General features: G+C 33.2%; 3 protein-coding genes across 12 annotated transcripts; 1 reads left to right on the plus strand and 2 right to left on the minus strand.

Annotated features, from left to right (window-relative positions):
* On the plus strand, positions 1–27,860 carry LOC114257025 (OVARIAN TUMOR DOMAIN-containing deubiquitinating enzyme 12). Of its 10 annotated transcripts, XR_014350732.1 has the most exons (13): positions 42–269; positions 5,681–5,844; positions 5,925–6,317; positions 6,424–6,596; positions 7,729–7,802; positions 7,995–8,049; positions 8,733–8,807; positions 8,931–9,004; positions 9,097–9,145; positions 10,008–10,092; positions 11,952–12,008; positions 14,123–14,213; positions 27,597–27,860. XR_014350732.1 is itself a non-coding variant. In XM_028196738.2 (12 exons), the coding sequence occupies exons 3-12, from the start codon at positions 5,990–5,992 to the stop codon at positions 14,143–14,145; spliced, it is 993 nt and encodes a 330-aa protein (XP_028052539.2). In that variant the 5' UTR covers positions 16–269; positions 5,681–5,844; positions 5,925–5,989; the 3' UTR covers positions 14,146–14,492. The 10 variants fall into 10 exon arrangements, 5 of the variants coding, with proteins under 5 accessions (XP_028052537.2, XP_028052540.2, XP_028052539.2 ...); XM_028196738.2 differs by lacking the exon at positions 27,597–27,860 and having other exon boundaries at positions 16–269; positions 14,123–14,492; XR_014350731.1 differs by lacking the exon at positions 27,597–27,860 and adding an exon at positions 17,605–18,007 and having other exon boundaries at positions 21–269; positions 5,681–6,317.
* On the minus strand, positions 15,948–16,400 carry LOC114257043 (transcription factor TCP9). The gene has a single exon (XM_028196759.2). It carries the CDS (start codon positions 16,398–16,400, stop codon positions 15,948–15,950), a length of 453 nt encoding a protein of 150 aa, XP_028052560.2.
* On the minus strand, positions 21,671–22,123 carry LOC114257044 (transcription factor TCP8-like). Its single transcript, XM_028196760.2, has one exon. The coding sequence runs from the start codon at positions 22,121–22,123 to the stop codon at positions 21,671–21,673; it is 453 nt and encodes a 150-aa protein (XP_028052561.1).

Consider the following 27,860-nt stretch of genomic DNA (forward strand, 5'->3'; position numbering starts at 1 on the left):
TGAAGCCCAGTACAAAAAATAAAAAACTCAGTACAGTACGAGACCCTCTCTCTCTCTCTGTTCACATCATCTTCACATGCGATGTTGGAAAAAAAATATTCACAGGCGGTGCCTCGAAAGCGCTTTCCTTTTATATACATTCATGTAATGTAATCTACAGTTTTATTTATTTTTAATCTGATACCAAAACTTATGTTATATAGTTTGTCACCGGATTTGAAGGAATGTGTTTTGTTTCGATCGGAGAAAAAAAAGGTTGATTCGATAAGGTGAGTTATGCAATGTCCAATTTTCGATCTCTTCCCTTTCTGCTGTATGAGGCATTTTGGGATCGAATCGTTTAATTGCTGCTTTAGATTCATCATCTTTCTTTCTTTCTTCGCTAAATATTGCATGTATAAATGTATAGCTGTAGGGTTTATTAGAAGAATTAGAGCCATTGTTTACTAGTGAAAGATCAGATTCAGAATGCACCCTGTATATTTTTTTGGGGAATCAATTCAGGGTAAACCTTTTAAAAAATTACAGATAATTTTATACACATTAATAATTAAATTTATAAACTTTTTCATCATTCTGTAATAATCTTTTGATAATATAACTTATAGGTAATTTCCCCTAATTTTTTTTATTGGGTTTTAAAAAAAATTATTTATCAAGAAAAAAAGAAGAAGAAGAGTAATCCTAATTACCCAGAAAATTTGTCTAGATTTGTGCTACCCACATATTGATATTTCTGGGTAATTTGTTTGTTTGGGGACATATTTCAATAAAGCAAAATGTAGTTTAAGAAATGAAAATATTGCTTTGTAGAGCTTAGAATGCAAGGAAGCAAAGTTTTGGTAAATTGAATTGGCAATGGCATGAATGGTTAGGAAGCACAAGGAGTTCTACTCTCTAGGAAGCACAAGACATAAGCAGATCATGTTAGAAATTTCCAGTGTTGTGGGCCACTAGGCCAATTGTTTTTTTTGATTTGTTGAAAATCGGATTGGTTGTTGCTTGGTCACATAAAGGCTTGTGATTAGCGATTGGCTTTACCCGGAATTATGGTGTATAGTTACACTATAGCCGGAGTTTAAGATAATGATGGAGAATTGTGGTAACGGCTTATAATGTGTTTGGATCTTGGATTTGTAGAGGAAAAAACAAAGGGGAAGGAATTTGGATCTTGGATGTGTTTGGATCTACAATGGGAAAGACTCTCAAGGATAATCACTATATAAATGGTCATTTCCCTACTCTCACACAACAAGCTTCTCAATCTTATATGAAGAGACCATACATGTGTGAAGAGAGTACAAGACATTATCTTATGTTCATCTTGTTGTGATGAAGAACCTCATTGTACAATATTCTGGTTTCATGCTTCAAGTTCATTCATTCGTCCCAGATTCGTTCACACGGGTTCCACAGTCCTAGACTTATGCTGTGTTTGGTTGGGGAATTTGGGGAGGGATTTGGAAAGGGAAAGGAAAAGGGAAAAGGTGTGTGAAACTATGTGAAATATAAGCATGATTTATTCACATTTCACCTACCTTTTCCATTTCTCTTTCCAAATCCCTCCCCAAATCTCCCAACCAAACACAACATTAGTGAAACAGATCAGATTAGTATATCAAAACTAAGGGCTTGTTTGGTTTGTATTTGAGAAACATGTTTTGAGATAAAAAGTATGAAAATTTGTTTGGTTTGGTTTTTTTTTCAAAAGATGTTTTGAAAAATTATTTTGAGAGAGAGTTTTGGAAAAAGTGATTGATTTGATGTGTATGAGAGAGAGATTTGTTTGGAAAACTTGTAAACCAAACAAGTTTTGAAAAAAAATTTTGAAAAAATTTGTTTGGTTTGATTACTTTTGAAAACTTATTTGTAGAGAATTTTTCCTAAAATTTTTTGAGAAACACAAACCAAACAAGGCCTAAGTGCTTTCTATATCAAGATTTTCAACCATGCTATAATTTTTTTTTTGATAAATAAAATATTTTATCGAAAAAGCATCAAGTTGATACAAGGAATACAAAACGCCTAAAAATGGGAAGCTAAAACCTCCTAACCAATAACATTATCCCAAAAATTCTAAGAAAACAAATAAACCCGGATCCACTCCTTTCTCCAACCAACTACACAAAGTAACTATATAGTTCAAAGAGAAGTCACTCAGTATATCTAATAAATTATTGATTAATTTTTATATTTCAGATTGAAAGTCATGATTTTAATAAAAGGTAAATTACACTTTTCTCCCCTTCAAGTATTATATGTTTCTAACTTTGGTCCTTAGAATTTAGATTTTTTAAATTTGGTCAATAGACTATTTGATTTTTGATTTTTGATTTTTTTAAAGGTGATTCAATTGGTTACGAACATGTAAATAGCTAATGAAAAATGGCAGGGATCTAGGTGGTGGTGGTCAACGGGATGATGGGGGCATACGGAGGAAGTGATGAATTGGAGTGAGTTGAATTGGTTAAGAAGGGCACTGAAGAAATGTAAAAATGTAATTTTGTTATATATATTTTTATAATTCCATGGCATGCGGTGGTGGTTAGCGTGATGATGGGGGCATACGGAGGAAGTCATGAAATGTCATAAGTTGAATCGGTTAAGATGGGTGCTCAAGAAATGTAAAAGTGTAATTTTATTATATATTTTTTATAATTCCATGGAAGGGCCCTTAGTTAGTGGGTTGTAGCACATGACGTTTTTAGTAAGCTAATTGGATGTTTGTTATCAATTGGACTACATTTGGAAAATCAAATAATTTAGGGAACCAAATTTAGATAATCTAAACTTCAAGGACCAAAAGTAACAAACAGGTAATAGTTTAGGGTAATCATGGTAATTACTCTCCATAAAAGCATTAATGTTGCTTATCTTACGTGCAATAAAAGAGGTAAACATAAGTCTTTGTATTAGCTAATTAGCTAATAAAGAAATATATACATGTTATAGAAAAGTTGAGTGCTACTTTGCTATGAATTACACATTGAATGTTTTTATTGTGCTATCAATTAGACTGGTCTGCATAAAACATGGATTGTAGTAAAACCTAGTGTATTATTTTGGTTCACAATCACAAATAACTCCAACATATTGTTGTTGGAGTTAATATTGTAGCTAAAACAACTGTAGCACTATATTGCAAAGTAGGCGTTGCATTTGAAATGAAGGTAAAGTTCAGGTTTGACTATTGCTATTTTTCGTGCGTGTGGCGAGAGGGAGAGAGAGTTATAATATAATTCTAAGGAAGTAGGTTAGCAAAATTGAGATTTATAGATAATTTTGGGTCCATGTATGCATCTAGCAATTTTTAATACCATATCATACTAAAATAAATTATCTAGTTACATTTACTTGGCTCTTTCTTTTATTTGATAAATATTACCCATTGGCAGAATGGAGCCACCTAAGGACATCAAATTGGATATGGGAAGCTTGTTTGGTATCGTTTTTGTTTTCTTCCTTTTTGTTTGATGTTTACGTTTTTTGTGTTTTCACAAACAAAATCAATGAGAAGTTGGAAAACACATCATTTTCATTTTTGTGAGAAAAAAGTTTTGAAAATTTGAAAATTTTTCGATGCTTCTTAAAAACTGGTTTGTTTATAGAAAATTTTCCCAAATAAGTTTTTAGAATCAATATGCTAAACAAAGTAATTTTTTTATTTTTTATTGGTGGTGTTTGGGAAGTTGGCTATTTTAGTAGGCTATTTTAGTTTTTAGCTATTTTAGTAGGCTAAAATAGTTGTGTTTGGGAAGAGGATTGGATTTTTTTTGTAGTTGGATGTGATGTTTGTGAGAGAAAAAGTTAAATGATTATGGATTTGATGTGACATTTTGTCTTATTGGCTATTTTAGCCTATTTTGTCTTTTAGTGCTATTTTAGTTCAAAAAGCCAAAAAAGCCTATTGCCAAACACCCTTAATATTGTGTGTGTGTGTTTTCTTGAAATTAAAACGAAAAGGATATCAATCAGACCCTAACATTTTGAAATAAAAAGATGTGTGATTCCCTCAATTATTTAGGATCAAATGTGGAGAGAGAAATGTGATAAAACAGTATGAATCGTAATTTGATTGGAAGATGGGAGAATTAAAATTCAACATGAAAGCTAATAATTAGTCAATCTTGAATTGAAGAAATGTAGCAGTAATAAAACCTCCTGGCACTTTAGAAATGAATGTGTTGATTGGAAGGATATATCGAGAATCCTCGAAATGGGGGAGATACAATTAATTTACACTTCTAAAGGGTGAATATAGTCGTATAGCTCAATTTTATGATTGATTGCATGAGTGAATTGATCACCCAATACTGGAATAGTCTACTAGTAATTACAAATTTTGAGGTTCCTTTTTTCTTGAGCACTTTTAAAATATACATATGATTGTTAGAGTCAGAGAGGTATATTGAATTGGCGCATACTTATTTGATAAGCTCTCAATGTTTCTATTTATAGTTTCCTACCGAAGAAAATCTTAAAATTTGTCAAGACTTGTATAGTCTAGTCGACCTCTAGGCTTTAATAACCATGCTTCAACTTAGACTTAGGTTGCCCGGGCCTATTATATCTGACAAGCAAATCTGGTATGCTTGCTAGAGCGGGCCCTAACCTTAGTCCTGAATCCATATTTTAGACCGCGTCCTAGGATTTGAATTTATCTAGAAGTGTCAAAAGATACCTTGATAATTTCATCTTCTCTTTCAAGTAGAAAAAAATTCCAATCTGAAGCCATTAGTTTCCGAAGGGCAACTAACGAATTTGGTACTCTGAAAGTGCCATTAATGCAATGGCTGGGGACAGAGTTGGTATTTGACGCAACCTCCAAGTTTGCTTTTTGGGGTCAATATTAAGAATTGAATTCTAAGAGGCTTAACTGAGATATGTTGGCAAATTCTTAAATCATAATCTTTTTACGTTTGATCATTTTGGTGGACATATAACATGAGATATGCATCAATTTCTGGAAACCAAATTATTGCATTTTGTGTTCTACTGCAATTGAAAACAAAGATATTTTTCTAAATTGGTTTGATAATGGAACCATGACAGTTAATACAATGTGATTCATGTGAAACAAAAGCAACATTTCAAACATTACTGTTTCAATGAAATTGTAATTAAGTTATTTCACTGGTTGTATTGTATTGGTGGTAGATTTTGACAAGATGAGTGGTGAGTCTGGTGACACCCTTCATAAATTGTGAGGTGCGGGAAAACTTGGGCATGATTGCTATTGTTGTCCAACTTGAATGTGTACTTGTGTGCACATGCACGAGAGAGAGAGAGAGAGAGAGAGAGAGAGAGATCCATTATTTGGCAGTTTCCAACAGTCTGGTTTTTATTTATTCTTTTGGGGTTATGTATTCATGCATATCTGTAAGTTTCCATGATGCATAATTAAATTATAAATGTTTTATTTGCGTAATATCACTGAAATTTCATGTCAACAATTAAAAATGAAAATCAGGGTTGAACCCGTGTTATTTTCAGGTTGTCTTTTTCTTTATAACCTTATTGTTTTTGTTCGGATATCCTTCTCCATTTGCAAATTATGAAATTAGTCTGACTATTCTTTAACTTGCTTGTCTGTTTAAATTTCTCCCAAAATTGTCCACATTTGGTTAATTGTTGATTCATGACTTTCTAAATGTGGAAAGCATGAATTGACCTTGTGCAGGAGTTGAATTGTGTCTCGTTTTGTGAAAACCCCAAAGGAAGTAATTTTTCTGTGGATTTTTATATGCTGGCTATCCTTTCTGCACTCGTGATACACATTAAATGAAATCTCCAGATTGCTTGAAGTATTATGGTGCAGTTTGATGTTTGTTTTGGAAGAAAGCTGTATGTGATGCCGCTCTTTAACCAGAACAAGTTATGTGATTTTTCTAATAACTGAGAATATTTTGATCATTATTGTCAAGGTATGTTGACTAGTATTGTGTGGAGCAAACACTGAATTTGACTTGGAAGCTCATAGACATTGCTAATGATTACACATGAGCAAGATCCTGATGTTGTCTGGTGGGGTCTCCAGCTTTTTGACAGTGATCCTTTTCCAAATTGTGGGTATTATGGCAATATAACACAAAACAATGCAGAGTATTATCATGATCAATATTTCAAAGAAGACCATTATGATGTGGGATGTGGCAATGTCGAGAATGATGAGTTCATCACACATGCTTTTCAAGAACTATCACAACTTTCTGTTGCAGAACCACCTGGTTCCTCTGATGAAGGGGTCACAGAATATTTGCAAGCACCATTTTACTCGCATGATTGGCTTGGCCAATCGATGGAAAACTATAGTTATGGTATTGATGTTTTTAAGAATGCGAGTTTTATTACTTGATTGATTTGGTATTTGATTTTTTTTTTTTTTCTTTAATGAATTCTGCTTATTTATACCATTGCTTGTAGGACATCATAATGGTCATGAAGAGACAGATGATACAGGACCTTCTAGTTCATGTTCTAGCCCCGGTGGAAAGTCAAACTGTGGGGAAGAATGGTCATATTCACTAGAGCTCATGGATGAGCATGCTTTTGATGGTGAAGTGGGCAAAAGGTTGAATGAGATGGTTCCCATTCCTGTAAGTGTGGCATATGTGCAGTGCCATTGTTATGGAATGTTTGATGCGTGTATTAATTTTCAATAATCATATTGTTTTGGTTTGATGACCTTTTGAAGGTCTCCCTTATTTTCCATATGCTTGTGCTTTTGTTGATACTGAAAGTTAGCACCTCAACATATTCGTAAAATGAGTGTAGTTAGATGCGTGGTAAGATTAGGAAAGAGAGAATTAATAATGAATATTTTTATGAAATGGGAAGAGTAGCACAAATTGAAGATAAGTTGAGGGAAGGGGTAAGATGGTTTGGTCATGATTAATGAAGACCTATAGATGCAACGGTAAGGGAGAGTGATATAATCATCACAAATGAAAGTGTTAGATGGAGGAGAAGACCTAAATTGACATGAGATGCAGCAGTTACAAATGTAAATTTATTTAATTTAATTAAACATATTGCCTTTGACAGAGTAGGATAGCAAAAAAAGATTCATGTAGGCAACTTCACTTGAGTGGGACACCAGGTTTAGTTTGGTTTAGTTTTGCTACGTACCACAGAGGGTAGACACATGTCATAGTTTCCTAAGCTTTATCATCATATGCACACTGTATTCTCTTTTTGGAGGTGTTAAGAGTTAATAATGCAGTGGTCACAATTATGTTTAATTTTTCATATACTTTTATTAGTAAAACAAATGTGACATTTGTCTGTTGATGTTTGTTTTTGTGTTGCTGGTTTCATAGGAGGTTGCAGTTTGGGAGTATCCAAACTTTTTATTTCATAGAAGGAAAGGTGTTCTTGTTTTATTCTTAAGTTAAACTCAGGCACATGCTTGTTAATTTGTGCTAAACTGTACCATTAGATATTATAGATGATCATGTAATGGTTTTGAATCCAGAATCTGCATTAAAAATGCGAATGTTTGTTCTTGTTTCAATATATAGTATTAGGAGAACATTTGCTGTCTCTAACTTATCTCCTCTCCCCACAACTTACACTTGAAAATCACTAGATAGCAAAGATATATGAACCTAATGCTATCAGGCTGTTTTAGACATTCTCCACATATTTGTCATATGTGCTTCTATCTGCTATGGTTTATTGATGGCTTGCTATAAATAAACTCACTATTCTGTTGCTGTATTTGTGCAGCATGTCCCTAGAACTAATGGAGAAATACCTTCCGTTGATGAAGCAACTTTAGACCATCAAAGATTATTGGACAGGTATTCAGCTATTGTTTTAGGACAGGACAGAAGCTCCCCTTCCCCTCGTTTAGAGAAGAAAAGATATATGCATCTTTGTCTCTTTTGCCTTCCTTTTTTTTTTTAATTTTTATTATTATTATTTTTTGTGGCTGTGGGATTTTTATTTCATGTATATAGTTTTTGATGCTGGAGATGTCTGTTTTTCTTCAGATTGCAGTTATATGATTTGGTGGAGTTTAAGGTTCATGGAGATGGAAATTGTCAGGTTAGTTTCTTATTACACTGCACCTCATGCTCTTTCGTGCCTCAAGTTCCATATATTTGTGATGTCTTTTGTATGCCATGTGATTAGAGTTGCCTTTGTCTCTTGATGAACGGATACTGCAAAAGTCGATTTCTTGAGTCCCACTAATCATTTTTTTTGGTGGGATGATGTGGTTTTGCTTCGTTTCCCCCTCTAGCTTTTTTTCTTTCTTTATATGAGATGGCGTACTTTAGTACTATATTTGCCAATTATTTTTTCGCTTTCCTTTGTCATTTTCTTATCTTCTATGTAACTCATTTTTTAATGAAACATTTCTTGGGATGGAAGAAGATTATGTACTTTTTTTGATATCTTCTTTCCATATTTTTAACACTCTTGCTTTGATATCTTCTTTTTTATGTTTCTTTTGATAATTTTTGTTTGTGGCCTCTTCATTTGGTATTCGGTTTGGTACTCACATTAGACTTGATAATAATGAAGCTGATAATGTAATCTAATTACTTCTGAATTTAATATTTTAATAGACAACGTGGTTGTAGTTAGATGGTCTTATTCATAGTTTACTTCAATTGATTTGATTTGTTTTTATTTTTCCCAGTGGAAAAAATGCCTGAATATTATTCAATATGGTGTTTAACGTTAATAACTTGTTTCATTTCTCATTAGTGCCATATTTTCCCCAGTTTCGTGCTCTATCAGATCAGTTTTATCGCTCTCCTGAGCACCACAAGTTTGTGAGACAACAAATTGTAAATCAGGTTGGTAACCTGTCATTATAGCAGTACTAGCATATCAGTTTGCCAGCTATGTTTTAGAATTGTATGAATGTAATTGTTGTGTATTTGTTCTGTTTCTTATGTTGCAATATATTGTTTTATCAGCTTGAGTCTTGCCCAGAGATATATGAGGGATATGTTCCCATGGCTTATGGTGACTATTTGAAGAAGATGTCCAAGTACTTTTCTACTCCTTTGTCATTGATTTAGGTCATTTAGTTTTTGTGGGTCTAAATTTAACATTCTTCTGTTGTCATATGATGGAAATTAGGAATGGTGAATGGGGTGATCATGTCACTTTGCAGGCTGCTGCAGATTCTGTATGGTTCTGCAACTTCATCTTTTCTTTTCTTTTCATTATTAATATAGGCTTGCTGGTATTTTTGTGTACTACCACTGTGGTAAGGTCCCAAACTTGGGAGGTTTTTTTATTTTCATTGCCATGTTTATTGGTTTTGGCATTTTACATCACATGTCAGGTGAATTTTGGGGGTTTTTTTTCTGCCTCATGCATCTTGGAAGTGTGCATAATTTGAAAACAAATTAAACAATAACAGTTTCCCTTAAGGTTTTGTGGATGGGGAGTGAGGATTTTGTAGACAATCACAGACAGAAAAAACACTTCTTGTCTAAGTTGCATGCAAGGATGAAGTTTTGGCATGGTAATAGAGCCCATTGTAACAAGACTCGGTCCCTTGAAATCCTATTTTTGGAAATTATGGGATCCTGACAAATGCTAATATTATGTCACATTCTATTATGGTCAAAGTGTACATCCCACAAGCTTCATTTTTTTTCTTGTGTGTCACGACTAGTCTTCCAAATAAATTTTTGAAAAGCTGTATTTTTCCTTTACATTAACATGCTACTACTCATTTGTGTATTAAATCTATGCAAATTCATTATCATTGGGTACTGATGGGGACTAAACTTGATTTTATTAGCATTATTATTTCAATTATTGGATTTGTTGACAACTTTGTGGTTACAGTTAACAGTAGGGTTTTAAATATTGGTTTTTATGTATTGTATTGCCCATTATATATCGGGATTTTGGACTTCCAATATATGAACATATTGCCAATACTGATATATATTTCAATATTGTTATTTAAAACCATCGTTAATTGTTGTGTGGGGAACATATCATGCATTCTTATGTATTTTAATTATTTATTGCAGTACGGCATGAAGATATTTGTCATAACATCATTCAAGGACACCTGCTACATTGAGATTATCCCAAATGTTCAAAGATCAAAACGAGGTACTATTTTATGTGTTCCCTTTCTTAATGTTTTACTGTGTTCCCTTTCGAAAATTCAACAGTGGTCTGATATCTTTGGCTTGGTTTAGTCATTGTTTATACTTGTACTGCAATTTTGTTAGCTGATCCTATTGTTGTTCCTTCTATTGAGACATTTGGTTATAATGTCTCCATCATGCTACATTTATTTGTGATGTCGGTGGGATCATAAAAAATACGAAAGAAAGTTGATCATATGAGCATGGCTGTTCTTTTTTTGGTCTGCAAGTATTCAAACAAATTAGTAGAAGTTTAGAGAAAAAGTTGATCATATGAGTATGGTGATATTGCAATGGCTATGGATTCTTAGATTGGGTTTGGTTGGGGAACATCCACTTCTCTCCTACTCCCCCATTTAGAATGTTTGTCATGGGAGAATCAGTAAATGAAGAATATATGGCAGTCTTATTTTTTGTATTGTGAATTTTCAATAATGCATGCCAAAGCGAGTTCAACCTTTTGCAATTATAGAAGAGAGATGCTTAGCACAAAACAAAGCCGACAGGGCTGTTGAACTATCTACAAAGGAATCCATAGATACTCCATGGATAGATATAGGGAATAATTAGGGGTGGGTTTCCAAAGTGGCTGCCTAGTAGGGGTTCCTCATGGTAAAAAAAGAAAGAAAGAAGAGAGACGTGTTTTTTTAATAGCCATTTTCTCTTTAAACTGATTAAGATGATGGAATTTTTTTTTGTAGAAAGTAATGAAAGGGTGAACATATAGTATGATACTTGTTAAACTTCATTTATGAAGCACAGGTACAGGTATGATATAGGTACATTGATATGGTAAAATTCAAGAAAAAGTAGGGTACGGATACGGCTTTGTACGTTTGTAAAAAAATATTTATTTTTAATTTGAAATATTGCAAAAATTGAATAAATGGTTTAATTTGATAAAATTCAACCTACAATTAACATTTAATGCTAAAAGTAAAGGTATAAACTAAAATTAAAGGTTATTATATTAAATAACTTACAAACCATAGCTTAATTTTAAAATCATACTAAGTATAAAACTAAAAATAAAAAAGAAGTTTAGTGAAAGGAATTTTATCTTTGTAAAAGAAAATATTGTTTCGACTTGAGGTATAATACACTAGGTACGTCTGAGTACGTCAAAAATTAAGAAAAAAAATTTTGGGTACATGTTTCGTATGCAAAAGTACCATGCGAAGTACCATACGACAGTAAGTACCCGGTATGGGTACAACATTCTTTTCGGAGTACTCATGCTTCATAGATCTCCAATTACTCCTTCGCCAGAACTGGCAGAAGCTAATAATCAACTATGGCAGGATGGTTCCCGCCAATATGCTTGCATGGTCTAGTTAGGAAAAGGATTGTTTTACTCTTCTATTTTCATATTATACTCCTATCTACTTTTTTGGGGGGCCTTTTTAGTTTACCTATTTGAGGTTGCTTATTTTTCGGGTTGTTTACTATTTAGGACAAGTTAATTTAGTTTCAGGGATATTATCTTATTATGCTCTTAGTTAATATGTTTTACAAGTTGTTGTTGCTTCAATGAATCTCAGATGTATTTAAAAAAAGGGGGGAATTTCAAAAAAGTGGATGGTAGAAAAAATAATTTCAAAATGATGACAATACAAGTTTTTATTGCATAAATTTATGCATGAATCACTGGTACTTTCATTATTTTGAAATTATTTTTGTCTACACCACTTTTTTGGAATTCTCCCTTAAAAAAATGGCTTGTTTCTTTTTTGTTTGATTCTCCCCCCTCCCCCCTCATTTTGCATTAATTAAACAAGGGATGCTTTATACATATGTAAATGTGTATATTTTTTTCTGCAGTTATTTTCTTGAGTTTTTGGGCTGAGGTGCACTATAACTCAATATATCCAGAAGGAGGTAAGCATCCAAATCTTTCCTATTCTAATATTATTCCATCCATATGCTTATTCTTAAATAAGATGGAACAAAAAAAATTGATTCTGTAATTTACCTTTCTGCGACATGTTGGTTTTCAAATTACTAAATTGGTAAGTCTGGGCTTAAACTTGGGTCTACTGAAGTTTAGAACAAACTCTAGTATTGTAGATTTTTTATGATAATATATTTGCAAGTTGTAATGAAGTATGAAGAAAAGCTGAAAAAGAAGGAATATGGAAAACAAGATGAAGAAGAGATTAATAATGGTATTGGAGAAGAAATGAGAATATTAAAGGGTTCTGGAAAACCTTATATAAACCTCTGCAACCTCTGCTAGATTTAGTAAGAAGTCCTTAGCTACGTTACACGGACTCTTCGTTTTTTGGGAGGTACCTGTGTGGACACGACACGACACGGGTACGGGTGTGGGATACGGCTCTTTACAAATGGATGCGGGAGAAGAAATGAAAGAGAAGAGAGCAAGGAGAGAACCTGGTCACCGACTTTGAAAGGGCAAGACATCGATCTCTCTGTCGCCGACTTCGATCTCTTTGGTCGCGTCCTTGGACTTTGTCTTCATGGACTTCAACTTTGTCTAGCGCCCTTTGACTTTTACTGTTTTTGTCTTCGACGAGCACGACTGTAAGCCCCCCCCCCCTCTCTCTCTCTCTCGCTCTCGCTCTCTTTCTATTCCATTCCATGATCTGCTTTTTGATTTGCCCTCCTCTCTCTCTCTCTTATTCTTTATTTATTATATTTCATCCCTCTATTTTATTCTTTTTATAAAAATATTTAAAAAAAAAAAAAAATTGGGCTAAACCAGATAAATAAAATAAAATTTTGGCCAACAAATCTTTTAATACCATGGGCTGGTATGTAGCTAATTATATGTTTGGTCCATAAATTATATATAAAAAAATTACTTGGTCAACTTTTTAACTCATGTTTATATAAAATATATATTTAAGAAATAATTATTTGATGTACCCCCGTATCCGTATCTAAATTTGGATCCGTATCCACATATCCTTCATTTTTAGTTTTGAGGTGTCTGAACCTTAGATATGCACCCGCACCCGCACCTACACCCTCACCTGCACTGATACTCGCACCCGAGTCCGTTTAACGTAGGTCCTTAGGCTTCAAGACAGATGTATCCACATGTTGAATTCTCTGTTTTTCTTTCTTTCTTTCTTTCTTTCTTTATTTTGTTTTTATTTATTTATTTATTGGTTTGTGTGGAGTGGGGGTGGGGGTGAGGAGCAATGTTCCTAGGATAGAGTTAAGGAACAAGATGACTCCTAAATGCCTTCTCTATAGAGAAGTAATAAATGGTATATGTCCAACTGTTACAAAATTTGAGAACACTGGTGAAAACATAGTGATTTCATACCTACTAGTGAAGTATCCAGATTTAAATGTCTTTTGTTCTCACAAGACATTTTATTTATGATAGAACAAAAAAATCCATGAGTAGTATGGGGGTAGAAATATCTTAGAAGTAGATTGAACAACAATCTAAGAATAGTGAAATTTGAATTACCACTGAACTTCTGAATCAGAATTTATCTTCTGATTAATTCCGTGAGATATGCTAAAACTGTGCATTTTGGCTGCAAAGAGTGCTGTGTCAAAACAGAGCATGTTCAAGACTTCTCCCTTCATAGAGTAATTTATTGTGCATTTTGGCTGCAAAGAGTGCTGTGTCAAAACAGAGCATGTTCAAGACTTCTCCCTTCATAGAGTAATTTATTGTGCCATTTTCTTTACTACTTGAATTAAATTGTCTTCGTAAAATTAGAAAAACACCATTGGATTCACACTTTTATCACCATGGACTTAAGTAGAGGTGAATGATGGGAGAAAAAAAAGGAAAGCAAGTAGCTGACCTGAAAGAGTTAGTATTCAAGGCTTGTGGAGTTGAGAATATATTATGTGTTTTGGGCTTATTTATTGGTTGAATGCTCAATATACATGGCCTCTTCAGATTTATGTCAAACCATATTATGTAACTGCACTAGCACTCCTGAAATTATATTTTTCAGTGATTTGGAATATAATTGTGCTCTTTATATGTTGTGCTTGTACTCCAGATGTGCCTGCATTTCGAGATTAAGAAGAAAAGATGATGGCCCTTTCGAGATAAACATGTGGAATCACCAGATGAATATAATTTACAGAACAGTAATGTTTATCAATATCTTCTGCCTATCTCATGTTGCTTTTTAAAAACTTTCTACTATCTTATTACTTTATTTTGCTTGTGATTTCTTCTGGAGCAGATTACAAGGACAGATGCTATAGTAGAGGCACAATTTTTACCTGGCTTCCTTGCTTTGGCCTCATGTATTAGTGTCTGTCCTTGATGCAACTCTTATCTGCATTCTTTTAAGCTTGTTACTTTTTAAAAATATTCTACTGATATGCACTAATATTCCTAGCTTGCACATGCAAGTTTTTATTGATGCATGTGCATGAATAGTTTTAGTTTTGTTTGGAAGCAGCATCATATGCACCAATATGATCTGTTTCTATTTTAAAGGTAAGGGCATGCCCCTCGGGTAATGGACACATTCATAAATTACTCAAGGCTTATTTGGAATTATCTTGAATTTGGATGGTCTATCCATAATTTACTTAGCAACCCATCATTTGGAACGCAGTCATTTAGAAAATTAGGTGACTTCGACATATTCCTTCTTATACGGTCATTTTTAGGAATCCTTGAAATGTCAATTTTAAATTTTAGACATCACAAGGGCTAGTATTTCAGAAACATCTTCATTCAAGATGATGAAATTGTACATTGAAATATAAAATGTAAAATAGGAAAAGACTCCATTCAAATACTTGGGTACACAAGCCTTAAAATGAAGAAATTATTTTTTTATGTGGAGTAGGGGTTAAATTTATGTGAACTTGAAGATCATAGTATCATAAGTAAAATGTTTCATAGAAATGGTGAACCGATGGACCTTTGGCCGTACTTCTCTTTCTAATCACACAAAATCAAGATTGGACTCATTCAAAATAATTGGGCAAGAGATTTAGTGATGTCCTCTTTAAACTATATTAATTCCGAGTACTGTTTACAAATCTTTTATTGGTATTATACTGAGGAAGGATTGTCTATTAACAAGTTTTGCCTTTGAATGATATAGAAAAGTAGAGACTACATGGTAATGTTGAAAATATTTCTCAAAGTCAATTTTAATATCATGAATCTGATTCATGAGGAATTTCACATGTTAATATAATTGAATCTGATTCGCAAGGAATTTTACATGTTAATATAATTGAATCTGATTTGCAAGGAATTTTAATATCTTTTATTGGTATTACATGGAATTTTAATGTCTGTTACCCCTTGTCCCATTCACTTTTTTTTCTTCTTCTTCGTAATTGCTCTAGTTAATAACTAAGGAAAATAGATAGTTGAGAGATAGAAATAGAAGAGAAAAAAGCTAATTATATAAACGTTTCTCATGAGGGTCACTAATTGTTTAGTTAGCAGGTCTCTTCGTATGTGTTCACAAATTCTTAATCTTTACAAGTTGAAGTGTGTGATGATGGTGAACCATACTTTTTTATAGCTTTATTTTTAATTAATTGATAGAAAATAAGCCGTAATAATTACAAAACATTATGGCAAGCTATTTATAAGTACTTCCTAGGTCCTAGTCGCACATCTCGTTTCCCTTATTATTATTTTTTGTTATTGTCATTGTAAAATGTTAAATTTGCTAGACTTTCATAAACCAAAACAAGATCCAGGTGATGAACTATTTCAAGAGGCCCTAAACTCCAACTTTAGATCCATGAAACTAAGAAAGATAGAAAAACATAGACAGATTAATTGATCTTCAACATGCATTTATTTTCCATTTTGCTCTTACAGAATTCTCTCTTCCTTCTTCCTTAAAAGGGTCCAAAATATTTTTCGATCTCTTCAAATGCAAGGTCTAACTCGCTGTAAGTAACCAGTTCATTACTGTAGCATGGGGGTGTCGATGTCGATGTCGGTGCCAGTCCCGGTCCAGACCCTGAAACTGCAGTGATCTCAGGAAGCACTGGCACGGCTTCGGCCTCATTAGGAGTCGGAGAAGTTTTCAAATCAGTGTCAATGCCAAAGATGGCATTGATGGAGTGTCGAACCTGGTACAGAAGCCACTCTATAGTCTGGCCCTTGGTGCGATGGCCAAGCCTACTAGTGAGCTGATTGATGCGTTCATCACATTTATCTGATAGGCGGACCCGGCGATGTCGGCCATTCACCATCACATGAGGATCTTTCAATGGCTTGTGAGGGCAATGGCTGGCTTTCAGGGATTTGGGTTTTGGTTGGTTTTTTGAGGAGCTAGGGAGAGTCATTTCTAAAGACACGAGAATTAGTGGGTTGCTACTCATAGTTTCATACATGCATATACATATATATACACACACGCGCGCTCACAATCTTTGGTAATTGAATGCTTGATACCTCTGCAGCTCTACTGACTTTTTATTGGGTGCAATCTGTATATCTCTCTGGTTTTTTGGTTCAAATGCTTTAAATGCTTATTACGGTAACGCTTAGCACCTTTCTTATGGCGACACCGTGGGATTTATCTACACAATATTCATATAATGAAAACTAGTAATGATGATGGTTGAGAAACAGAGTCTGCATTAACTGTGTAATCTTCTGTACATGAACCTGAGGAAATAATTTTGAATGAGTTGTGACAAGTAAGTTCTTATTTGGCTGCAATTAATTTCACCAGGAACATTTACTACCTTGCCTTGCTGACGAGATTTTAGGCATCTTTAGTTGAATTCAAGTGACGGAGTGGTTGTGAGAAGTAAATACTATCTTTATGTGCAGCATTTTAGTAATAAGCGGATTGATGGGAATGCATTGTTCAAATTGTTGGGTACTGATTGCCGAATTTCATTGAGGCCGTGTTTGGACGTTGAATTTGTAAAATTGTTTGTCGTCTGTTGCAAAGAAGGTTATACGTAGAGATAGATTACCTTGATGGTATTGCGTGAATAGAACAACCCTTTTGCTTAAAGGTGTTGAAGTTTTTTAGAAGAGTATTTGGAATTTAGGACATATTTTTGAATGGTTTTACGGTAGGGATAAATACTTGTTAGATATAGGCCTCCAAAATAATGGTTAAGAGAAAAAAATGTGTTTTGGAGGAAAATTTAGGTATACCACTATGCTTGTACACTCAATTTGCTTGGATACTTGTTCAATGTAGGTCATGCCTTGTACACAATGATTAAATGGTGGTTTGGGATTTGTTTATTTAGTGATTTTTAGCTTTTTTTACAAAAAAATGTGCAGAAAAGTAGAGGTAATGTGACCACTTGTAACAAATAAGAAAATAAGCTGTTTATTAGTGGCTTCCCAAACCACACCTTAGTCATGTGAATGCGATATCGATAATGCTGCAAGTGAAGGAATTTTGAGTACCAAATTTGAATACCATCTGATCATGTTTAAGCTATTTCTTCATTTTTGTTGAAATTGTTGTTGTTGCACATAGGTTGTATGATATTTTTCTTCCTTTAATCTATGTTTATGCAGGTCATAGGCCTTATCATATTCCACAAGGCACTTATCTTTTTGGCTAGTGTAGCTTAGATGTGCCTTTGGACTTAGATGGTAAAACGTTACTCTTTATGCAACTATAACACATCTTTTTTCCAATAGTAGGCCTCCAGATGTAGGATGAGTAGTTGAGTAGTTTCTCGAACAACTAGAACATTAGAAATCCATGAGGAGATTGGGAAAGAGAGGCCGAGATAAAATTTTTGTTATAAGAAGCATGTCAGGTGACCGTGCTAGTGAGGTTGGATTGAGCTTGGAATAACTTCAAATTTGATAGCCTGATTGGATGCGACGTGTGCACATGATTTTTTTTTTTTTTTAATTTCCTTCAGATTCTGACATTTAGACTTCTAAATTGATATTTTTTATATTTTTGAAATGTTTTGTTTTAGTTCTAACTGTATTTTGAAGCTTTTATTTTCTGTGCCACGGTGTGTCACGTTATCATGACCTAGTAGATGAAAAGTTTCTTGTCGATAAATTCATTCAAGTTCATTATTTAAAAAACTTTTCATATTAGATGAACTTGAATCTGTTCTTTATTCAAGTTCATTATTTAAAAAATAAAAAATAAAAAAATTCATATTTCTTATTTCATGTTTATGGGAATTAGAATTAGTCTATGATAAATAGGGTTGTAAACCTCTGCAGTTATTCGAGATTTTTTTGGTCGCAGATTCAGTATCCCTTTAAAAAATAAATAAATTAATATATAGGGATATAAAAATACAAAATTTAAACACCCTAAAATACAACTCTCATTAATGAGACAAGCTTTTACACACAACACTTATACATACATATATATATATACAAAAATGCTAGAGGCTCTCAAAATTTTACCAAAAGTTTTACCAAATGTCTCACATGGGTGTGGGACCTATATTACTCATATATATATATATATATATAAGAGAAAAAAGAAGATTACAAAAATCCAAAGAAAAAAAAAAAATCCAATAGAAAGGAGGGAAAATGGCCTAACAGTTTGTATGTTTAAGAAATCTTGCATATTACAATACCCTTGTCTTAATTGTATGCGGTGGGAATACATTTATACTGACCTTTTTAAAATTTGGAGAAAATATAGTAAATTTTACAGTTTTAGTATGACTACACCATTTTGGAAAAATATGTTTTAATTTTTTAAAACACAATAAATTTTACAATTTTAGTATGATTACACCATTTTGGAAAAATATGTTTTAATTTTAAGGAGTCAACATCAAATGCGTACAGCAAAGGATGTGTTGTTGCCAAACCATTTTCGAATAACATGGTTTGAATCTTTCGAAGTTATTTAAAGAGCATTGTTATTCAAGATTAAAAATTAGACTTAATTTTCAAATTTAATGATGTGGCAATCAATTACTATCACATATCTTATCTAATTATCAACTAATTATGTTAGTTGCACATTATTGGGTTTAAAAAATAGGTCTAGAAGTTGGACTTGTATATCATTTTTCTTAAAAACATTAAGGTCATGTTTGTTTGAGCGGACTGCATTAACATTTCCATGACTAATAGTCCTAGGACTACGAATCCGTTGGATTATGTATCATATCTTAACTAATAGTCAAGTCTAATAGTCAAGTTTAAAATAATTAGTCCGTACTTTAATTGTTTAACCAAACATCGGATTAATAATTTTATTGAACTATTAGTCCAATCCCAAACTTATGTTCACCCAAACAAACATGGCCTAAATGTTTATGAAGCTTTTAATGCTGCATTTAATTTCTCTATAAGCATCTCTCTGGGATTAACAAAACGTGATCTGGCAGTGACGGCAATCGTGTGTGTATTTGACCATGAATAAAACTATCCTTGTTCTTTCTTTTCATTTTAAAACATTACACCAATCAAGATAGCTTTTAAAAAATAAATAAATTACCACATTATTCTAGTAGAATATTGCCTATAATTTTTTAGGTAGAAATGCTGGATGCACAAAAATAGAATACAAGAAGTGTATTGTGTAGTTAAATTTATCATGAGTGTGATATAGGCCACACTTAAACCTTAGCAACATAATATACTTTTTGTGTACTTATCTAAAATTTTCGTTTAAAAAATAAATACAGTTGTGCTCCATAAATCCAATTTTTGTTTTTTCAAAAAGGATGGACAGAAAGAGTAATGTAGAACCATTCTACACATGATATTAGGGGCAAATGTGTCTAGGATTGGTTTTTTGGCTTTGTTTGGGAAGTTGGATTAGCTTTTTGGCTATTTCAACCCAGGCTAAAAAGTTCGTTTGAGTTGATTTTTTTTTTTACTTTTGTGAGAGAGAAAAGAAAATAATTATGGTTTGGATGTGATATTTTATTTTATTGACTTTCTATGTTATTTTGTTTTTTTATGGCTAATTTAGTCAAAAAGCCAACCCAATCCACATCTCAAATGATACCTTTAGAAGTTTTATTGTTGACTTGTTTGGTCTTCAGTAAATTAAAAAAAAAAAAAAAAAAATCAAAAAGCCTTACATGTTTAGATTTTACTCGATTAGATGAATTTGAATCAGAAAAAAAAAAAAAAAAGAAAGAAAAAGGAAAAATGTCTACTAAAGACCAAAGAAAAAAATTATTCATTTGACTCTTTTTCCTTTTTTTTTTTCTTCTTTCTTGGGTCTCTAGTGAATTTACCCTTAGTCAATCTAAGGCCAAGTTTGGGAACTTGGCAAAAAGTCAAAAAGTCAAAAAGTTACTTAAAAAGTTAAAAAGTTAACACTATTCACCAAAAGTTAACAATTACGACTGCACAACTCCCAATTCGAATTTTTCCCTATAAATCAATTTTTACAATTTTTTATTACACATTTTTCTATAAAAAGTCAAAAAGTTAACCCAAACATCCATATTTTAAACCTCAATTTTTTAGTCCAAAAAGACAAAAAGTGCACTTATTTAGGATACTCCAAACAACCCCTAAATGTTAAGTTTTGAGTCCCTAGCATTGTTCCACCACATTTGATAGGATCGGCAATGATTATTCTCTAGCCCTGTCTCAATATGCTCCAAATTACATGATGTGCCTGTTTGGCAGAAATTATTTACAGCTTATTTCAGCTTTTAGCTTAATTTAAGCTATTTTGATGTGTTTGGTTTAAGCTTATAGCTTATAGCTTATAGCTTTGTGGAAGTCAGAAATCAGCTTATTCTTTGAGTGGGGCAGGAGATGCTTTAAGAATAAGCTGGAAATCAGCTTAAGCTGAAAATTATAAGCTATATAAGCTGTTTAGGCATAAGCTATAAGCACTTTCCCACAGCTCTACCAAACAGGGCTGATGTAAGCCAATGCCTTTGTGGTAAGTCGGCGTGTAGTTACACCTTAGAGTGCAGTGAGAAAATGTCAGGGATTCGAATTGATGGAGTAGCAGCGGCCCTTTAAGTGGTACACTAATTTTACTAATAGATCTAACTATTTAAAATGTTAAAAAAAATAAAATAAAAAAATTGTATGATGTGATTGTAAACCTCAAAGCACGAAAATTTTAAAATATGATTTGACAACTAAAAATTCATTTAGACATATAATTGGAGAGATTTGTGAACAATTTTTTTTTTGGTTGGACACGAGTAAAATGTGACTTTTAATTGATTTATAAATTATATCACTACTATATCCATGCACGATGTATTGCCAATGGTTAGCTGCCAACAAGCAAACTTAAAAAAAAAAAAAAAAAAAGAGGGGGACAAATAAAAGAAGACAAAAGGATTGAATTTCATACTCCAAAACCCTCTAAAAACACACACAATTTATATAGAAATTATCTGATACATTCTCAAGGACATGCTTATTCAGTTGGAGCTCTTCTATGCTTCCCTTTCCATCTATGTAACTCCCAAAACTATCATCACCAAACAAAACATATGTTGTAGGTGATGAAGAACAAACTCTAAAGAAGCCTTAGAAAAACTCCATTCATAACAACTTCTAAATTTAAAGATAAAGACATAGTACTTATTTATTTATTGACTTATGGAAGGTATTCTTTCTGATCTTCCTTCTTCCCTTGCACATTCAAAGATATCAACTAGAAGTACATAGGGAATGACATGTTCACAAACTCATTGACTGAAAATTCAGCTTCATAGTTCATATGAAAACTATAGTCATGAATGGATAGAGAGCCTGGTTCAAAAACCTCAAAAGCATGGTTCTCAGGAGAAGGAGCCGGAGCATCTTTGGCTGCCAAAGGGGTTGAAGAAGAAGGATCAGAAAGCGGCACGGTGGTGTTGTAGAGGATTTTGCTAACAATGGGCTCAGCTTGCTGGAGGAGCCACTCGATGGTCTGACCGCTGGTGCGGTGCCCAAGGACCTTAGTGAGCTGAAAGATTCGCTCAGCGCAATGGACTGGAATGCGGACACGGCGATCTCGGCCATTCACCTTCACATGGCGGTCCTTGGATGCCTTCTTGTGGGTTGGTTTTGAGATGGCAGCTTTGGTTGCAGAGAGGTGGTTTGATGGGGTAGAAAGAATAGTCATGTCTAGTCCTCTTCTTCCCTCTGTGCAAATAAATAGAGAGAAAGAAAGTGACTAGAGTTTTGTTGGTTCAACCTTGATGGTTGTACCTAAGATGTTTTTGGTTTAGCCCAAAGGGTTGATATATATATAGTAGAGAAAGGGGAGGGGGGGCATACACTGTGTGTGCAATTTGCAATTGGCAATTGGATATGATAATTATGGCAATTATTTGAAATAGTTAGAGAGAATTGAAACAATTTGTTTGGGAAGTTGGCTATTTAGGGTTTGTTTGGGATGTGGGCTTGTTTTTTGGTTATTTTAGTCTGGGGTTAAAAAGCCTCGTTTGTGATAAGCTTTTTGTCTTTTTTGACTTTTGTGAGAGAAAAAATGAAATGATGATGGGTTTGATGTGACATTTTGTTCTATTTGGCTAAAATAACCTATTTTGTCTTGTATGACTATTTTAGCCTAGATGGACATCCCAAACGGAGCTTTAGTTGGCTCTTTGGTTGTTTTAGACTGGCTAAAAAAGTTATGTTTGGAAAGATAGTTGATTTTTTTTGTAGTTGATTTGATGGTTGTGAGAAAAAAAGTGAAATGATTATAGGTTAGATGTAACATTTTGTCTTTATTGACTATTTTAGCCTAAATAGCCTTTCCCAAAGAGGGCCATAACAATTATCATGGTTTGAGAGCATTTTCGAGAATTATTTTATGTAGAGGTGTTTGCTTTATTTTATATATTAACAATAATATATGGAAAAAATTATGGAAAAAAAAGTTATAGGGAAAAAAATATATATATATATATATATGTATATGTGGAATTCATATAGTTGTTTATATTAGTCTGCAACATAGTGGAGCTCTATTGTAGTTTTTTTCATTTTCAAAGTATACCGACTGAGTTTTTTTATTTTTTTTATTTTTTGAACTTCTTCAATTTTTTTTTTCTCTTCATATATATATATATATATATATATATTCTGTATCAATAAAAAATTGGATTGAATTTCATCGCACACTATGTGTATGCATATTTTCTAGTATATATATATATATTCTATTATATAAATTGTACGATGTAAATTGTCATACTTTTTTCTATTCCCAATTATCTCTATTCAAATGCTTTGAGATTTTGATTTTGATTTCAAATTTTAAATTTTGATAACTTTTTAGTTTCCTTCTTTTTTCATCTACATTTTTTTGGGGGTCAAATTCATAAAAAGATCATCCATTTACCTTCAACCGGTTTATTTGCATAGCTCACTCACCGGGTGTACACACTTTTTGTGTATATATATATATATATATATATAAGTTGTGATATATAAATAGAAAAAGTATATAGAATTTGTTTACAAAATGGTTGCAAAGGAACTTTATTATTTTAAAACAAAGTATTTTTTTAGGTGACATTTATAAAAAAATGATTTGTAAACATAAAATTTATACCAAAACACATCTATAATAATGTGTCAATGGTCTTTTTGAAATAATAAGAACAATGGTGGATGTTTTGATTAAGTTGTGAAGTAGCTTTTAACCCACTTCTCAAAATAGGCTTATGTATGCAAATTTTATACAAAAATTTTAGTTGTATATTATTCATTACACAAATTTTATTGTCACGTCATTCTAATAACAAATTTTATATAAAAAAAATTATATGAATAATGTTTATACAGATGGAGATTATTTGGTGATTAATGTCATTGGCTATGCAACATAAGTGCATTGCCATTATTTCCTTGTGTGTGTAATCTCAATTCATATTTTAGGTTTTTGTGTAAATGTAATTTATGTTTAAGAATGGCTTATTTGGATACCAATTGATTACATCTCCATGGGGAAAACATACTCCTTAGGGTTGACACCGTTAGATTGGGGTTGGAAATTCATCTAAAGAAAATCCAACGGTGATGATGATAGAGAATTGAAATCTTCTCATGTAAGTGAAAAAAAAATCAACTTTGTAATTTGAAAAATAATAATAATTCAAGGGAGGTGCTAATTGGCAAGTTGTTGCTTTGGTTGCAATTAATACCATTTACATTTACTTTCTTTGTTGTCATTTAAAATTAAATCATTCTTTCCTCATTTTTATTTTTATTTTTAAATGACATTTATTCATAAATTTCTCTTCACCTATTTATATTTTACTTAGTCTAAATTATTTTATTATATGACATAGTTATCAAAATATCTTTAATAATAATAAGGTGAAGCGCGCATTAATGTTCGTATTGAAAATGTGAATGTTCCATGATGTAAACATTCATACTGTTAATGTGAATATTTATAGAATAATACTATATTCACCAATTAGAGTACTAACTAATGTATCAATTGATGATGTAGCATAATTTAAGAGATTTTTGGTATTTGTAATTTGTATAATGAATGGGTTCAATAATAATGTCATAATTAGTGTTGGTACACAAATTAGTACACTAATTGGTACATGTAACACCACCGTATATTATATTGTCAAATTAATTTAGGGTAAATTACAAACACATCCTCTGAGATTTACTTAAATTACAAATTACCCCCTGTGGTTCCAGAAATTACATTATGCTCCCTAAGGTTTTTAATTTCATAACAAATGGACCGTTTTATTAATAAATCATCAAGTTAATTAACTGCTTTTAATAATGTTAAAATTTTATTTCAATTAATAATTCAGATAATTTTATTATTGTATAGGTGAACAGTTAGAAATTTTACTTTTTCAATTAATTCTGTTAAATAAAAAATTCTGACAGGGAGGTATTTGTAATTTTTCAAACCATAGGAGACAATTCGTATTTTAAGCAAATTTTAGGGGATGTATTTGTAATTTACCCATTAATTTAATGTGAATGTTCACATTTAAAATAGTCCAAAATAGTGCACACTAAATTGCTAAGGGCTCAAAAAATATTTGTAAATATACAATTATTTATAAAATATCTTAAATATAAGAATTAAGATTTGGTGAATCAAATGTCAAAAATAATAGGATTTATTGGAATATAAGTGAGAGGGTAATTTATAACGAAAAATTGGGCCGAGCCACGATCCTTCGATTTCTGTTGTGGGCCGAACTAAAAGGCCGGAGTGTGGACGTCGAGTGGCTCGGTCCCTTTTTATCTGAGTACCAAACTGGGCAAAGGCGTTGACCGAGTTACCTAATACTAGGCCCAAGGGTTGGTCGAGGTGTTTGGTAAGATGGAGAGCCGAGCTAGGAGTAGGTCGGTCGATGCTTCTATTCCATTACTTAGTTGAGCACAGAGCCAAAATAACTTGGCTAACCGCAATGTCAGCCGAGGTAAAGGGGTCGGCCGAGGTAAAGGTGTCAGCCAAGGTAAAAGGAGTGGTCATCTCACTTGGCTTGCAGTGATGAGGGTCTTCTAAGGGTAAGCATTATCCTTGGGCATGAGACTCCTAGTAGGACTCCGCTAAGGAGAGTTAGAGTCCTACTGGGATTGTGCAAATCATCTCACTTGGTTGGTAGTGAGTAGGGTGTGTGATTCCTAGGAGGACTCTCAAAGGGAGAGTTGGAATCCTACTAGGATTGTGCCAAGCAGAGTCTATAAAAGCTCATGACCAGACCTATGTACAGGTATCACAATCTCAATTCTTACTCTAGAATACACAGAGCTTATTGTCTATTGTCTAGTTACTGACTTAGGCATCGGAGGGGTTTCCGGCACACACCCGCCGGCTACCTCGCAGTTGTGTTTTCAGGAAGTAAAGCGACGACGTTTGGAGGAGCGCAAACTTGATCAACAGGATCATACGAGAAGAATTATTTCATGCTCGTACAATAAGAATATTTTATAGATTAATTGGGATATAAACACTTGAAAGAGGATTTTTTAATAAATTTTTCATTTATAATCATTCTCATAAATTAATGGTATAGCGATCCCGGTTTTCCCTTCCTTCGTTTATTGTATTCCGGACTTGGTTTCATGGTTATGTTGTTGTCTTATTTTCATTTTCATCATTTACTCTTTGTATTTGAGTTTTGGGTTGTGTTGGGCAGGTTTGGAACATGTTGGTTGTGTTTAGAAACCAAAAGTTGATGCCCAGATTTTGGCCTTCACGCTCGAGCGGGCGTTTTGACGCTCGAGCGTGAATATTCATCTCCCAGTATTTTCTCTGCAGGTCATCGTACGCTCGAGCGGGAGTTTTGACGCTCGAGCGGGCCTTTTCGATTTTGTTCCTCCACTCGAGCGGGGAGTCTAACGCTCGAGTGGGGACCATGGTCTGCAAAACTTCTGGGAGTGTGCATCCGGCGCTCGAGCGGCGCTTTGACGCTCGAGTGTGAGTCTGTGTCTGACGCTCAAGCGGGGAGTTCCACGCTCGAGCGGGGCGACTTTTATATCAGTCCGAAAAGTGACATTTTGGATCACTTTTTGATTTTCTTTCTCTCATACTTTTTCAAAACCTCCATTGGAGAGAGGTAGGGATAACTATTCATTTTTATGGTCTTTGACATAAACTACTGATCATTTTGATGTAATGTTGAAGTTGGGTAATTTTGGGTGTTAGGGTTTCAAAATGAATAAAGAGGGGTTTGGCTATTTTGACTCATAAATGTGTATCTTGGGTCTTAAGATGATGGTATTGATGTTGTTGATGATATATGGGACCTTTGGGTCATTGTAGAGAAAAAAATGAGAGAAAGCCCTAAATTGTTGTATGAATTAATTTATATAATTAATTTGGTAATGTTATGGAAATATGGAATTGAGTTGGAAATAATGAAATTGGCTCATTATAAGAGGAAATAGTGGAGTTGGATTTATTAATCGCTCACTTATGAAATTGTTGTCAAATTATCTGTTGATGCATTTATTATCTGTTTAGAAATAAATTGCTTTGGGCTATCGGTGGAGGATAGTCGTGATTGTTGTAGACAATGCATGATGATTAGGCGAATTAAAACCTATCAATTGATTATGTCATCGAATATAGTGGTTAGAATAATAAATCAAATTTATGTATTGACTACTTATGTATATGATATGTGTTTATATGCATTGTGTTGTGTGGGAGGAGATAGGGGATGCACTCCACGGTTTAGGGGAAGATAGGGGATGGACTCCTAAATCGGATTTTATTTGGGAGGAGATAGGGGATGAACTCCATCGATACAGCAAATCTGTGTATCATTTATGAAGTATGGAAGTGTTTTAATGTGTTATTGATACAGCGAATCTGTGCATCATTTGTGAATTATAGAAGTGTTTTGATATAAGTTATAGTCTCATTAAATTATTGGCCAGGTTCTGAGCCTTATTCATAAATTGAGAATTGGATAAGTAATGGAAAATGGAATGAAACATGGACATATTTGTCATGGAATTGAAATGTGTTATAAGTTGGTATACATGAGTTAAACATTTATCGAATGCTAATGTTTTAGTTATTGCTTATATTATGTTTAGCATATCTCTACTGGGCGTTGACTCACCCTATATGGGACATCATTTTTCAGGTTCAGGTATTATGCCACCTCCAAGGACATAGCTTGGGAGGTTCTGGGAGTTGAAGACTCTTTTTTTGTTGTTTTGTTATCTTTTGATGTATTACATGTAAATTCAAGCCAAGGGCTTAATATGTATTTGAGTTAGTACTCTCTTCTTGTAACTAAGTATTGGCTTGGAAAGTTGTAAGCCCGTAGGACATTTACTTTTGTTGTCAGCATGTAATACTTTTGTAATGAATACTCTGATAAATGGAAAGATGTTTATTTCTCTTA

Source organism: Camellia sinensis, chromosome 14, assembly GCF_055761805.1.
Source record: "Camellia sinensis isolate YWXY chromosome 14, ASM5576180v1, whole genome shotgun sequence".
Classification (NCBI taxonomy): Eukaryota; Viridiplantae; Streptophyta; class Magnoliopsida; order Ericales; family Theaceae; genus Camellia; species Camellia sinensis.

Excerpts from the sequence above, each read along its gene's own strand:
- LOC114257025 (XM_028196736.2), top strand. The coding sequence starts at position 5,990 with ATGATTACACATGAGCAAGATCCTGATGTTGTCTGGTGGGGTCTCCAG. Across the intron at positions 6,597-7,728 it reads ATGAGATGGTTCCCATTCCT|CATGTCCCTAGAACTAATGG; the intron begins GTAAGTGTGGCA and ends GTATTTGTGCAG. Across the intron at positions 8,808-8,930 it reads GACAACAAATTGTAAATCAG|CTTGAGTCTTGCCCAGAGAT; the intron begins GTTGGTAACCTG and ends TTGTTTTATCAG.
- LOC114257043 (XM_028196759.2), bottom strand. The coding sequence starts at position 16,400 with ATGACTCTCCCTAGCTCCTCAAAAAACCAACCAAAACCCAAATCCCTG.
- LOC114257044 (XM_028196760.2), bottom strand. The coding sequence starts at position 22,123 with ATGACTATTCTTTCTACCCCATCAAACCACCTCTCTGCAACCAAAGCT.